The sequence below is a fragment of the Leiobunum rupestre genome, chromosome 2 (genome assembly GCF_980474605.1).
Source record: "Leiobunum rupestre chromosome 2, qqLeiRupe1.1.hap1, whole genome shotgun sequence".
In the NCBI taxonomy this organism is placed as follows: Eukaryota; Metazoa; Arthropoda; class Arachnida; order Opiliones; family Sclerosomatidae; genus Leiobunum; species Leiobunum rupestre.
Genome location: NC_143385.1, coordinates 34,689,294 through 34,702,832, shown reverse-complemented (window position 1 = coordinate 34,702,832; position 13,539 = coordinate 34,689,294). Strand labels below are relative to the sequence as shown.

Genomic DNA, 13,539 nt, shown 5'->3' with positions numbered 1-13,539 from the left:
TTTTTTAATCTATTTAGAGTTTAATTAATCAATATCAATAAAAATCAGGAATTAATATTTTGAAATAATATCGTAAATCGCAAACCCCTGTAACACATGAAGTCGGTTTAGAGCAAAGACTATATACGCTTCGCTTACTAGACAGGCGTCTCCATACAAAAAACCTGTTTACACTTTCGAAACACGGGAGAAGCCTTTGACCAGCCGTTAGAGGCGCCACTAGTAGCACTCTGAAGCGCGGGGAAAATTTTGACCAGCGTCTGCTATCGTATGCAAGTTGAGCCATTGAATACGCCATTCTATTTATATATAGTCTTTGGTTTAGAGTCGGGGTACGGTCGAAAAGTCGGTTTATAGCATTGAGTTAGGAATAAATAGAGGTACAACAAAACCTGGCTGGCGCGGGACCAATTTCGTTCCATAAGGAGACTTTATCAACTTTATCGTTCTACCGTGGGGGCATCTGTCTCTAGTGGTGGCAACTATTGCAATTGAATTTTCGCGAATCTGATGCGAAATTGAAATGTATGATTTCTCGTAACAAACCAACCTTTGAAGTTGTTTAAAAATAATTTTATTCTGTCAACACGATTCCTTTTTAACTCAAGTTACGGTGAATTAGCTAATAATTATTTATTTTTAGCCATATAACTTTACAAAATATAGATGGCGCTACCGCCTAATTATAAAGATGAATTTCGTACAGTCTTATCAGATTAGGTCCCGCGTAACCATGGCAACTGAAATCGTAATTTTAATTCTAGCAGTATTATTCCCAATTCAATGGTTTATAGTCGACGACCAAATGCCGAAACGTTTTTCGACACTAACACCGTAAATCCGTTTTTGGGACTATTTATGGTCGGTATGACGACCATTATCCAACTTAAAATAGACCTTAACTTTATGAAACCAACCATATTTATTTAGGAAAATTGGATATTTTAATTATTTTCTGACTATTTGGTGATGATTAATTTTTTATTCACTTTTATTTTTTCTTCAAACTTATTTGTATTCGAAAATCTAACAATGAGATCAGTTTTGGGTCGGAAATAAGCATTAATATAAAGTCGGCCCAACGTCGTTTTGGAGTCGGTTCTTAGGTCTATTAATTGGCGGTAAAGAGTCGACGTTTTGTAGTCGGCCGACCATTTTACCCCTACGACATTTTGACCCTCAATCCAAAGGTCGGCTTTACTGTTTAGTACCTTTTGCCGACGTCGGCCCGACTCTAATTTGCTACAGGGGAAGTAACTTCTTATGCAAATTAATTTCTAAAAATTAATTAATCATAATTAGTAAAAATTAACTTCAAGTATAATTATACAATAAAATACAGTTATTTTAAAAATATGAAAAAAATACATGGGTGGCCCTTATCAAATCGGCATATCGACTGTACATTAAAGTCGACTTGCCGACTTTATAAAGTCTCAAAATGGAAATTTATAATTTTACTGGTTTAAAAAAATTGAACAATTTGAGTCGGCATACGGTCGTCGACCTGAAAAAACGACTTTTAGACCCACACCCGACTCTTGAACGACACCCTAATGCTACAGGGGATCTCTTTGGTTCTGAAATCTCCAACCTAAGAGCCTTAATCCATGCATTTCTTCTTCTCAGAGATAATTCGCGAATATAAACACTTTGGTTAGTAATAACACCGGGTATTGAATAGATGGATAAATTATCAACTCTTCTCGTTTGACTTTTACAACTTAAAACATAACAATATACCATTTTAATTAAATTTTAAACAAATATTAATGATTATGAAGCTAAGCCTAGGACTTGTATTGAAATTTCAATGGCGAGTCAGACCGCTGACTGCTAAAGCGCGCTCACAAATTACTGGCAGTACTGTACGGGGAGAAGCACATGGGATGAATTCGAGGGGGAAAGGACGTTACCCCTTTTAGTGTAAACTATGTATTAAAATGTCATTTGAGTAGGGCTATGTTGACGTCGATAAGAAATACAACGATTCAAATCGTGAGATGGACTATGCCAAAGGTAAGTGTGGCATTTACCAGAATTTATCCACGATTATTCAACTATAAGGGTGAATAACGACGCTATACCTGCCATAGAAGCGCCTGTCCTACGAAAATTCCGATTGTTTTCCACCCCATGAGCAAAATAGGGTTAAATTTATATGTATTTCCTAATAGCGCCATCTATTGTAAAAAAGTAGAAAATCGTGAAAAATTATAAAAAAATGTGGTCAGGACCAGAAACATTTTAAGATCGCTTTCTCAACTATAGAGTTGAAAAGTCAGAAAGGGTAACTCATATCACGGCTCCTGGTGGGCTCTATCAATCCCGAAAGTAATTTATCAAATTAATTTATTTTTATGACACAAAATAAAAATTAAATTAATTCTATTTAATATTTATTTTAAATAAATTGCATAACTATATTTTGTTAATTTAATTATCTTATATTTTTAATCGTCTAGATGGCGCTCACGTGCAAGAATGATAGAAGCGGATGGAAGGGAAGGAGGGGGGCAGATCAAAATTTTCTACCAAAATCTCCTTTTATCCAACCTTGTAGTTGAATAATTTTGATTTACCTTGGTAACTAATTAACTATGGCTATCATACGAATCCTTATGCAATTTTGATCAGATCGATCCAATTTGATCCCAATTAAGGATGACATATCTTTGAATCGGTTATTCAAAATATGCAGAAATACTGGAATACTGTAACAAATATATAGTCAGCACCGTAACCAGGATTTGATTTCAGGGTGGGCACGCAATGGAAACAAATAAAAAAAAATAAAAAATTGTACATACAACCATACGGTCCAGGGTGGGCACGGCCCGACCGCCCCCCCCCTGGTTACGGCCCTGTATATAGTAGTGGTTTATAAGTATGGCGCACTATCTTTTAAATAGATTTTTCGTTAAATGGGCGACTTTCAATGCCTGGTAAAGCATAATTAATTTGATGATGGGAAACAGGTGTTAGGTATAATAAAATTAAATAACACGACTGATACTTCATGGTTTTAAACATTTTAATTGTCATAATTAAAATTTTTAAAACCATGAAGTATCAGTCGTGTTATTTAATTTTATTATAAAGTTTTAACCATGGACACAAAATTCAATTTATATGAGGTGTTAGGTAAATGTCAGATCATAACCGTCAAGTGATTGGTCGGATTATTTTTCTGCTGGTGTTTTTGATAAGGGAAGTTCAAGGTCGTTTAACTGGAAAGGACGCGTAACAACCCGTTCGCGGTGGAGAAGGGGGGGGGGGAGGGTTAAACGGATGTTATACAGTGAGTCGTCGCGCCATCTAATGATCGCTAAGAAATTTACGATATTTAGAGCTTTATATACAGGGTGTTTTAAATTGTTCTGACTGGGCATTTTTGTCAGAAACTTCAAGAGATTTTCAGGGTATTATTTCTAGTGTGGGATCGCTCTAAATCGTAAATTTCTGAAAAATCAGAAATACTTTCACCGGTAGGTGCTAGAAAAAACGTTTCAATGAGAAAGTTGTAGAGCGCTGTCGAAAATTTTCAAAGAAATTGGTTTCATTGGAAACGAATACTTTTTCACGAAGATATGAGCTGATGAAAAACACAAGCTGTCCATAGTGGCCAATAGCTTTCGCATTTTTGTACGTAAAATAACGAAATGTCTAAAAGATTTTAATTGAACATTTTATTCGAATAAACTTAAGAATTTTACAAGTGAGGTTCTATGATACCTTCGTTTGCCACGATACATGTTTGGGATCGATGAAGCATGTTTTGAAACGACCGTGCGATCATATCCGTAGTGACAAGTTCGAAGGCTGCAGTGATTCGGTGACGCAAATCTTAGATGTTTTTAACGGGCGTCACGTAATCTTGTGCTTTGATGAACCCAGACAAGAAAAAGTCCATCGGAGTCAGGTCCCGAGACCTCGCAGGCCATCGAACGTGACCGTTCCTGCCAACACAACGCTGAGGGAATTCGTTGTTAAGATGCTGCACTACACATCTTGGTACGCGAACTGGTGCGCCGTTATGTTGGTACCATATAAAAATTGTTTTTGTACAAAAACCCGAAAGTATTTCCGATTTTTCTGAAATTTTGGATTTAAAGCGATCCCACACTAGAAATATACCCTGAAAATTTCGCAACTCTATCTCTTGCAGTTTCTGAAAAAAAAAATGCCCAGTCAGAGCAATTAAAAAAAAAACTGTATTATAAGCCGAATGAAGACTGTACACTATTCAATCTTAATATTTTAAGGTTATACATTTCTTCACTTATCATTAAAACCGAAATTTATTTTATTTCTACATAGCGATAATGACTAATTTGAGACAATTTCTTGCAATGCTTCCATTCTCCCTCATGCTCTAACAGAAAACGCCGTCGCCATAAAGCAAAGGAACTAAGACTGGTTTGTCATAGACCTCGAAGCCACGAGATTTTGACGGTCGGCGGCGAACCGGTGATTTCCGACTTTTTGTCTGTGGAGGCGTAGAACCAAATTTTAACGGCGGCGTCGACGTGGCACGGCTTTTATAGGACATTTTTTAGAAAAGTTTAATTGCACTAGGAAAGTAATACATGTAATTGAAATATGATAAAGAAAGAACTACATTTTTGTTAAAGCTGCAAATAGACTGATATCAACGGAAAATCTGGTAGCCCTGTTTAAAAATGTAATGAACTGTCGGCGGCATGCTGTTCAAATTCTTTGTCAAATAAATTGTGATGGGGAACTCTTTTATAATTGGAACCAAGTTTCTATCTTATGGTTGTCGAGATACATTTTGAATAACCTTGAAGACATGGATGAGGTTCATTGAAATTTTCATTGTGGAATGACCCCCTACGCGCTTTATACACTCTTTTAATGTCATATTCCTACCTATAACACATTTGGAATTATTAGCTCTGTATTGTTTTAAGTTGACATCCTGTATAAATATTACATAATAGTAGATGAAGAATGACAGTCATATACCAATTATATACCATATGATGGTATTTTTGGTGGTATGATGGTATAATCGTATTTCATTAATTTGGTGGTATGATGGTATAATCGTATTTCATTAATTTGGAGGTATATTTTTATTCAATTTCGACTATGGAGGTAGAAATATTTGAACGGGTAATCAAATTTAAAATCTTTAAAACACCTCTATAAATCTTAAGTAAACAATCTATACGTTTATAAAGGGACGTCGCGAACGGCGACAGTTTATTATTTACTTCGGTCCCATCACAACTCCAACAATGGAAATGTAAGTATCATCAAGCTAATATCTAAAATGTTATTTAACAATTATAATATATTAATTTGTTATAGCAACGAGAGTAACACATGCTTTGTTGAAGCTAGTTTCCTTAGAGCTCGTGGAGAATATTACGTTAAAGAATTAGCCTTCATAGTTCCAAACAATGGAGAAAAGGGGATATTTACATTTAAGGGACCGTACCCTTATAATGATTTATCCATAAAAGATAAACAGCTGTGTTCATGGGTCACACGAAACATATGTAACATTCATTGGAATGACGGAGATATGGATTTTATCAATTTACAAGATGTATGCTTCGATATATCAAAAAAGGCGACGGTGTTTTATACAAAAGGGTTAGAAAAATCTAAAATTTTGTCAAATTTATTTAAAAAAGAAGTTATTAATGTGGAAAATTTTGGATGTCCCAAACTTTCCAAGTTATCTAAAAACATTTCAATGCCATTCGGGGTTTGTAAATACCATCTATACAATGAAATGAATTGTTGTTATTGTAAAGTGGGTAAATGATGATAAATAAAATTGTCTTGGAAAATAACCGCATTAGTATTTCATTTGTTGATTTTACTCTACAGACAATTAACGTCATTCGAGTGGAATGCCAGAATTTTTCCTTTATGGGAAATAACCACTTTACATCGATACTTGTTAACTATTCACTCAATTCAATTAACTGACGTTAATGCGAAGATAGTTGTTTTCACATTCATACACCCTTCAAATTGATAGTCTATTGTTTACTATTTACTCGTTTTGATTAACTGACATAAATATGAAGGTAGTGGTTTTAATATTCAACACTTTTCAAATTGATAGTCTATTAGAGTTGATTTCAATTAACCCACGATAAGAATTCGAAATCGTATAAAAGCCAGGAACATGGACGGTTTGAACTATATTCGCAAGTTCCAGCCATTCCGATAGAGATGGAAAGCCAAAGACCTTCGAACGTCAAAGTGGATATGTCTCGCACCCTCGCCATCATCAGGTATCAGGGGGCCTTCGGGCCCATACCCAACCGTCCAGATTTACTCCAGGTCACATTTCGAATTATGGACATTATGGTACGAAAGTACCATAAGGGATTCATTGTAAAAATGGTTCGAAATGAAGAATTGGGGGTAATTGACGTGCATCTGCCATATCACCCAAATGTCCGTAACATTTTCAATGCGTCAGGTAATGGAGCACGAGAGTACATTAGTGTGAGTATGCTTTTATACATATTGATTTTACATTTCAATTTCTGTAGATTGAACACCGCGACGTCGCAATTAGCGTGGCGGAAGAGCTCGAGGCCAATCAATTTATTAACTTTTTCCAAGATCCGGAACAGCCCGTGGTTGCGCAACAACATCTCCCAGTAAATCAACAAGCGCAGGCTATTCATCAAGAAGCGTCCGTCATTCAGCAACAAGCACCCGCCGCCCATCAGCAAGTTCACCAAATGGCACCGCCAAACCAGTCAATAGCCGGACCATCCGGTACAGTACCGGGGAGCAGGCGCAGGAGAGTGGTGGAAGAGAAAAGAAAAAGTAGTGGTGAAGACGAAAAGGACAGAAAAAAGAAAATAATAAAACTTTCGTGAATAATGATTTAGAGGAAATTTTAGCCCTCGAGGGTATATTAAAAAGGGCGGAAATGGCGGATGACGATGATGATAATTAAATGTATATTCAAAGATTGTCAATAAATAAAAACTTCATTTATCGTTATTATTGTTTCTAATTCAAATAGGCATAATTAAAAGAATATCAAATAGACTTCAATTTTAATTAATGATTGTCAATAAATAAAAACTTCATTTATCGTTATTATTTCAAATAGGCATAGTTAAAAGAATATCAAATTGACTTCAATTTTAAGTACATTGTAAATAAGAGAACTAAAATGTAAATATACGCAAGTGGTATATTATCATATATATATATATATACGGCGAACCGTATATAAACCTCGGTTATGTCGCATTCGCTTAGAAGCTGCCACAAAGTCGAGTCAACGTCGTGAATATAGGGTATTATAATGTTTACGTGTAGTACATGTGGGAAATCGTATCCGAAGAAATTTTCTTTAAATCGTCACGTACGTGAAACGCATGATGGAGAAAAGCATACATGTGAAATTTGCGGGAAAAGTTTTGTGCGAAAAAACATCTTAGTGAAGCATTCTCGCACACATCGCGGATTTAATGCGCAATCCGCTAATGTAACTGTGGGTAATCATTCGGCAATTCCGGATGGACGTGCTACAACCTCCACAACACCTCATAACGATGTTACGCAAGCTGCTAATACGTCAAAGTTGTCTAATTCAGATAATTCAAGCTCCAAAAACGCCACCGAAAATAGTACCCAGCTAAAAAACTGTGAAATCGTGCCATCAAGTGAATTCATGGAAATAGATAGTGTTGTAGATAGCTTTCAAAATGATGCCGAACACCTCGCGGCTTTAGGGGGTGCCGTGATAACAACTACATACGCCCCAAAAGAAAAACAAGCTGATGCCGAGGTATTTGTAAAGTCGATAAAAAATGGCTTTGTTAAATATCTGGAGACCAAGTTGCGTGAAAAGAAAGGTATGAAATGGTACATTTGCATAGTTGTGAATTACACACGCCCCCTTAATGGTGGTGAAGAAGAAATTGAGACGTTAGCCTACTTCCGTTCCAAAACATTCACAACCCTTCTCCCCGAAGTTATACCAGGTCAAATCGATATTTGCATTCCTCATATAGCAAAAGCAATGCAAGAATTTGAATCTACCGGTAGTGGATGGGTTATTAACGAAATTCAGCACGTTCAAGTTGATATCATCAATTACTTTCCACTGGTGGGGGGCACCTTTGTAGAAATACCCAACGATATTAAAAATTGTAAAGGTGTTTTGAACATTGAAAATAAAGATGACAAATGTTTCCTCTGGTGCATTCTCGCGAAACTTCACCCTTCGAATTACCACCAAAATTTTGTTCGTAATTATAAACGTTACGAATCTGAATTAGACTGCTCAACTATTACTTTTCCTTTTACGCTGAATTTCATGAAGCTCCAAAACTTCGAGAAAACAAATTCTTTATCAATAAACATTTACGGCTATGAGGGTACTACATTTCCACTTTATGTCAGTGAAAATAAAGTGTGTGAAGAACGCCAAATTGATATGCTGTTAATCAGTAAAAATAATTTACATCATTTTTGTTTGATTACCGATTTAAGTAAATTAGTTAGTAAATTCACCAAACATGACGGCAAAGTCTACATGTGTAGATATTGTTTGCACAGATTTAGTGGAACTCGTGCGGAAATTAGTTACAAAGAACATATAAATGACTGTAGTATTTACGACCCCCAAAGAATAAAAATGCCATTTGATAACCCATTACTAAAATTTGACAAAATTGGATGGGAGCAAAAAGTAAGTATTTTTTCTGTTTTGCGTAAAATTTTTAATTTCAATTGACTTAATGATAATTTTATTTCTAGACGCCCTTCTTAATTTATTTAGACTTTGAATCCATTATAAGAAAATATGACACCTGCTTACCGAATGAATCCAGGTCGTCAACAACGAAGCTGTCGCAACATATAGCGTGCGGATTCAGTTACGTCGTCGTGGGTCCTGATGGTAATTTGTATTATAAATTGTATTAACATAGAACTTTCAATTAATTATATACTATTCATTTCATAGGTAAACCGAGAACTCCAGTGGTTTATCGTGGTTTAAACGCGGTGGATGTTTTGCTAGATAATTTGTTTGTAGAAGAGGAGGTAATTGCCAATGAACTACGGCAAAACATACCGATGGACTTAACCCCGGAGGAGATACATAGGAGTATGACAGAAACGAATTACTATATCTGTTTGAAAGTGTTCACGGATGAGGACCCAAAAGTTAAAGACCACGACCATTACACAGGTATTAAAATTATTATCCATTACATTGTAAAGTTTACCAATAAATTGTTTATACTTTCATTTACTGTTTAATAGGTCGTTTTAGGGGAGTGGCTCATCGTTCGTGTAATCTAAAGCTACGTGTGGGCGCTTTCATACCGGTTGTAGTTCACAATTTATAACATTATGACGCCCACCTTATAATGGATAGACTTGGATTATGTAAAGATAAACAAATCAAGTGTATTCCCACCACGTCCGAAGTGTACATCAGTTTTTCTTACGGTCGTCTAAGATTCATAGACTCAATACGCTTCCTGCCATCGTCCTTAGAAACCCTAGTGGAGAATTTAGCCCAGAGTGGACTCGATAGCTTCGCAATTCTCAACGCATCGTTCCCCCCCGATCAGGCTGCCCTACTATTAAAAAAACAAACATATCCTTATGATTATATTTCGGATATGAAAAAGTTTGATGAATGTGAACTACCACCGAAGGAAGCCTTTTTCAATACATTAACGAACGAACATATATCCGACGAATCTTATCAGCATGCGCGTGAAGTTTGGACCGCCTTTAAAATCAAAAACTTAGGTATTTTCAACATATGCATAACATAAATGCCACAATTTTTTTACACCCTGTGTCTCTTTAGGTGAATTTCACGATTTGTACGTTAAAGTTGACACCCTTCAATTGGCCTGCGTATTCGAGTCATTCAGGACAATGGGATATGAGTTTTACGGTATTGATTGCGCGCACGCCTTCAAGGGTCCGGGATTCGCCTGGCAGGCGGATCTAAAAATGACCAAGGTGGAATTGGAGTTACTAACAGATATCAACATGCATCTTTTTATCGAAAGAGGTTTGAGAGGCGGCGTCTCGGTTATTAGTCGGCGTTATGCAAAAGCTAATAATCGATACCTCCCCGAGTCATATGACGTCACCAAACCGGAAAATTACATCATGTATCTCGACGTTACGAATTTATATGGAACTGTGATGCGCGATTCATTACCAATGGGAGACTTTAAGTGGGTGCTAGAGAAAGACCTTTTGGATTTCACGCAAAAGAATGTCGTAAACCTTCCAGCTGATTCGCTATACGGGTACATACTTGAGGTAGACCTCGAATACCCTGACGAGTTGCATGAACTTCACGATTGCTATCCGCTAGCCCCCGAATCCAAAACAATCACAAAAGATATGTTTTCTAGATATTACAAACTGCTCTTAAAGGAAGTAGGACTTCCCGAAAAGGACGCCCTACCAAAGTTAATTCCAAATTTATGCAAAAAAAGAACGCTACGTGTACATTACAGAAATTTAGCTTACTACGTCGGAAAAGGGTTGATTTTAACCGCTGTGCACCGTATTCTGTCATTTAGACAGGGACCATGGCTTCGGCCCTATATTGATTTTAACACCGAGAAACGGAAGCACGCAACCTCAAATCATGAACGTAACCTCTTTAAATACATGAACAACAGCGTGTTTGGTTAATAATTTATATAAACTCTAATATATAGCGCTGTTCTTAATAATTATATCATTTACAGGCAAAACAATGGAAAATTTGAGGAATAGAATAGATTTCCACCTGGTGCAAACCCCGGAAATGGCGACTAAGAAAGCCTCGTCACCAGCGTTCGAGAGATTTACAATATTTCATAACGACCTTGTGGGGATTCAAATGACGAAGAAGAAGCTGACATTGAATCGACCGATTTATACGGGATTTTCAATTTTAGATTTGTCAAAGTTATTTATGTATAGATTTCATTATGATTTTATCAAAAATAAGTACGGAAACTCCGCCAGGTTATTATTTACAGATACGGACAGTTTAACTTACGATATAATAACACCGGACGTGTACACCGACTTTAGAGCGAATTCCCACCTTTTTGATTTTTCAGATTATCCTAAAGATCACCCCAATTACGACAAAACGAACCATAAAGTTTTAGGGACGATGAAGGACGAGCTTGAGAGTGTTTGCGCCGAAGAATTTATCGGATTGAGACCCAAATCCTATAGTTTATTGTCCAGAAAGGGGGAGAAAAAAACCTTGAAGGGTATCTCTAGGCACACTGTTAAAAAAATATTAGACATAGCCACTATCGCGATTGTTTGTTTAACAGAAAAGTCACTATTAGTTCCATGAATCGAATAGTAAGTTCCAAACACGAATTATTTACAATCAATCAAAGAAAGTTATCTTTGAATCCATGCGACACCAAACGCTATCTATTAGGGAACGGTAAAAAAACCTTAGCTTTTGGACACCACTGGATAAACCTTCTGAAGTAATTTAAGGTTTTGAAATTTTTCGGCGTGAATTCTCTTAAGTCAAAAACTGTGTGTGCATGTGTTTCATCCAATTTACATACATTATTTAAATAAAATTGTTTCTCGAAAATTGAGTCATTCTTTTTCATCCAATTTACATACATTATTTAAATAAAATAAATTGTTTTTCGAAAATCGAGTCATTCTTAACATGGATTTCACCTTACAACATCCCTTTAACGGCCTTATCGCCGGGGCGACTCAATCTGGAAAAAGTTATTTTGTGGCTAACCTGCTGAAATATATGGATGTATGTATTTCACCACCACCGGAGAGGGTAATATGGTGTTATACCGAGTATCAACCAAAACTGTTTAATACGGTATTAGATCACACACCTAAAGTCGAATTCAACGAAGGATTATTGAACGTTAAAATATTGGATCCCAATGTCAGGAACTTCGTAATACTCGACGATTTACTATGTGAGATATCGAATAATAAAGATGTGACGAATTTATTTATACGTGGGTCCCATCATAAAAACACCTCAGTCTTCGTGCTCATGCAAAATTTGTATTACCCCGGAAAAGAGATTAGAACATTAAATTTAAACGCGCACTATCTGATTATTTTCAAGTCCCCGCGCGACAAATCGGCGATATTTCATTTGGCGAGACAGATATCCCCCACAAACAGTAAATACGTCATCGACGCCTTTCATCAGGCGATCGCTAGAGACTTTGGGTATTTATGGGTTGATTTGAAACCGACTTCGTCAGATGACCATAGGCTACGAACCGGACTTATACCTGGAGAGGAAGCTGCCGTCTTTTTACCGAAATGAAGAGAATTCGTAAAAACAAACACTTTTTGAGATATCTAGCTACTTGTAATCCGTGTCAAAGAAAGGCGGCCATCAAAAATGCTACTGACGATTCAATCAAGGCGATTTTGGAATGTTGTATAAATGTTTTACGTGGGAACGTGAAACTCTCAGACGAACGGAGGAAGCGACTGAAGAAGCACTCTCAGGTTTTACGGAAGTTATCTAAACCAAACACCGTAGCAAAACGTAGAAAGATTCTAGTTCAAAAGGGCGGATTTCTACCTTTGCTGTTAGCACCCCTTCTATCAATTATTGGCAGTGCCACCGGAGCAGCTATAAGTAAAGCTATTAAGAATGGCTAGAAAGATGATCCTAGTTCCCGAAGAGGTTTATCGTCGATTGAATTCCCAACCGAGGGTGGAACTTAATGAGGATTTGGAAAAGCAGTCTATTTTGAATAACCAGAAACTCAATGAGTCTCAAAAAGTGGACTTATATAACCACGTATTACAACGCGCTATGAATAAGAGAGGTGTAAGAAAAAAGATGGGGGATAAAAAACTTGATAATGACAAAAAAATGAATTGGTATTCGGAAATTGCAATAACGATCCCCGATACACATCTTAAACCCGCTATAGCATTATACAAGCGGATTGAGGGTAATGAAAAGATTGAATGGACCCCCAAAGGTGAACTTATACATAAAGGACGTCCAGTAGTCGGCTCCAATATTATGGACATTCTACACGAAACGGTTAAAAACTATAAAAGTAAACCAAAAAATATTGTTATCGGAATAGATAAGTTTTACGAATTGCTTATCAATGAAAATGTACCCAGAACACTTGTAAAAAATAAATTTCCGTATAATTCTTTCAACGGTATTGTTCCGCATAACGACGTATGGAATGAATCGGTAGATGAAGTTCCAAATTATTTTGATGCTTTACCGTATAGTCCCGCATCTTTGAATGGTAATGGACTACTCAATTGGATTAAATTGAAATAAATATAAATCTATATCACAATATCGTTTTTATTTCATTTACAATTCACGTGTCATGATGGAAGGGTGTAGAGACCCCACCGCTACGGCGAGGATAGCCTTATCATTAATAAAATCACCTAAAAGTATAACATCATTTTTGATACTATTGATTATTATCATTATGGAGATATTAAAATACATACACTGGAATCACGAGTGTAATATGAATTACACTAGAC

At 36.4% G+C, this 13,539-nt stretch overlaps 1 protein-coding gene across 1 annotated transcript; it reads left to right on the top strand.

Moving 5' to 3' along the window:
- Positions 1-9,392: 9,392 nt before the first annotated feature.
- LOC149957422 (uncharacterized) lies at positions 9,393-11,356 on the top strand. The gene is made up of 3 exons (XM_090167024.1): positions 9,393-9,783; positions 9,845-10,687; positions 10,749-11,356. Exons 1-3 carry the CDS (start codon positions 9,393-9,395, stop codon positions 11,354-11,356), a joined length of 1,842 nt encoding a protein of 613 aa, XP_090023150.1.
- The last annotated feature ends 2,183 nt before the right edge of the window (positions 11,357-13,539 follow it).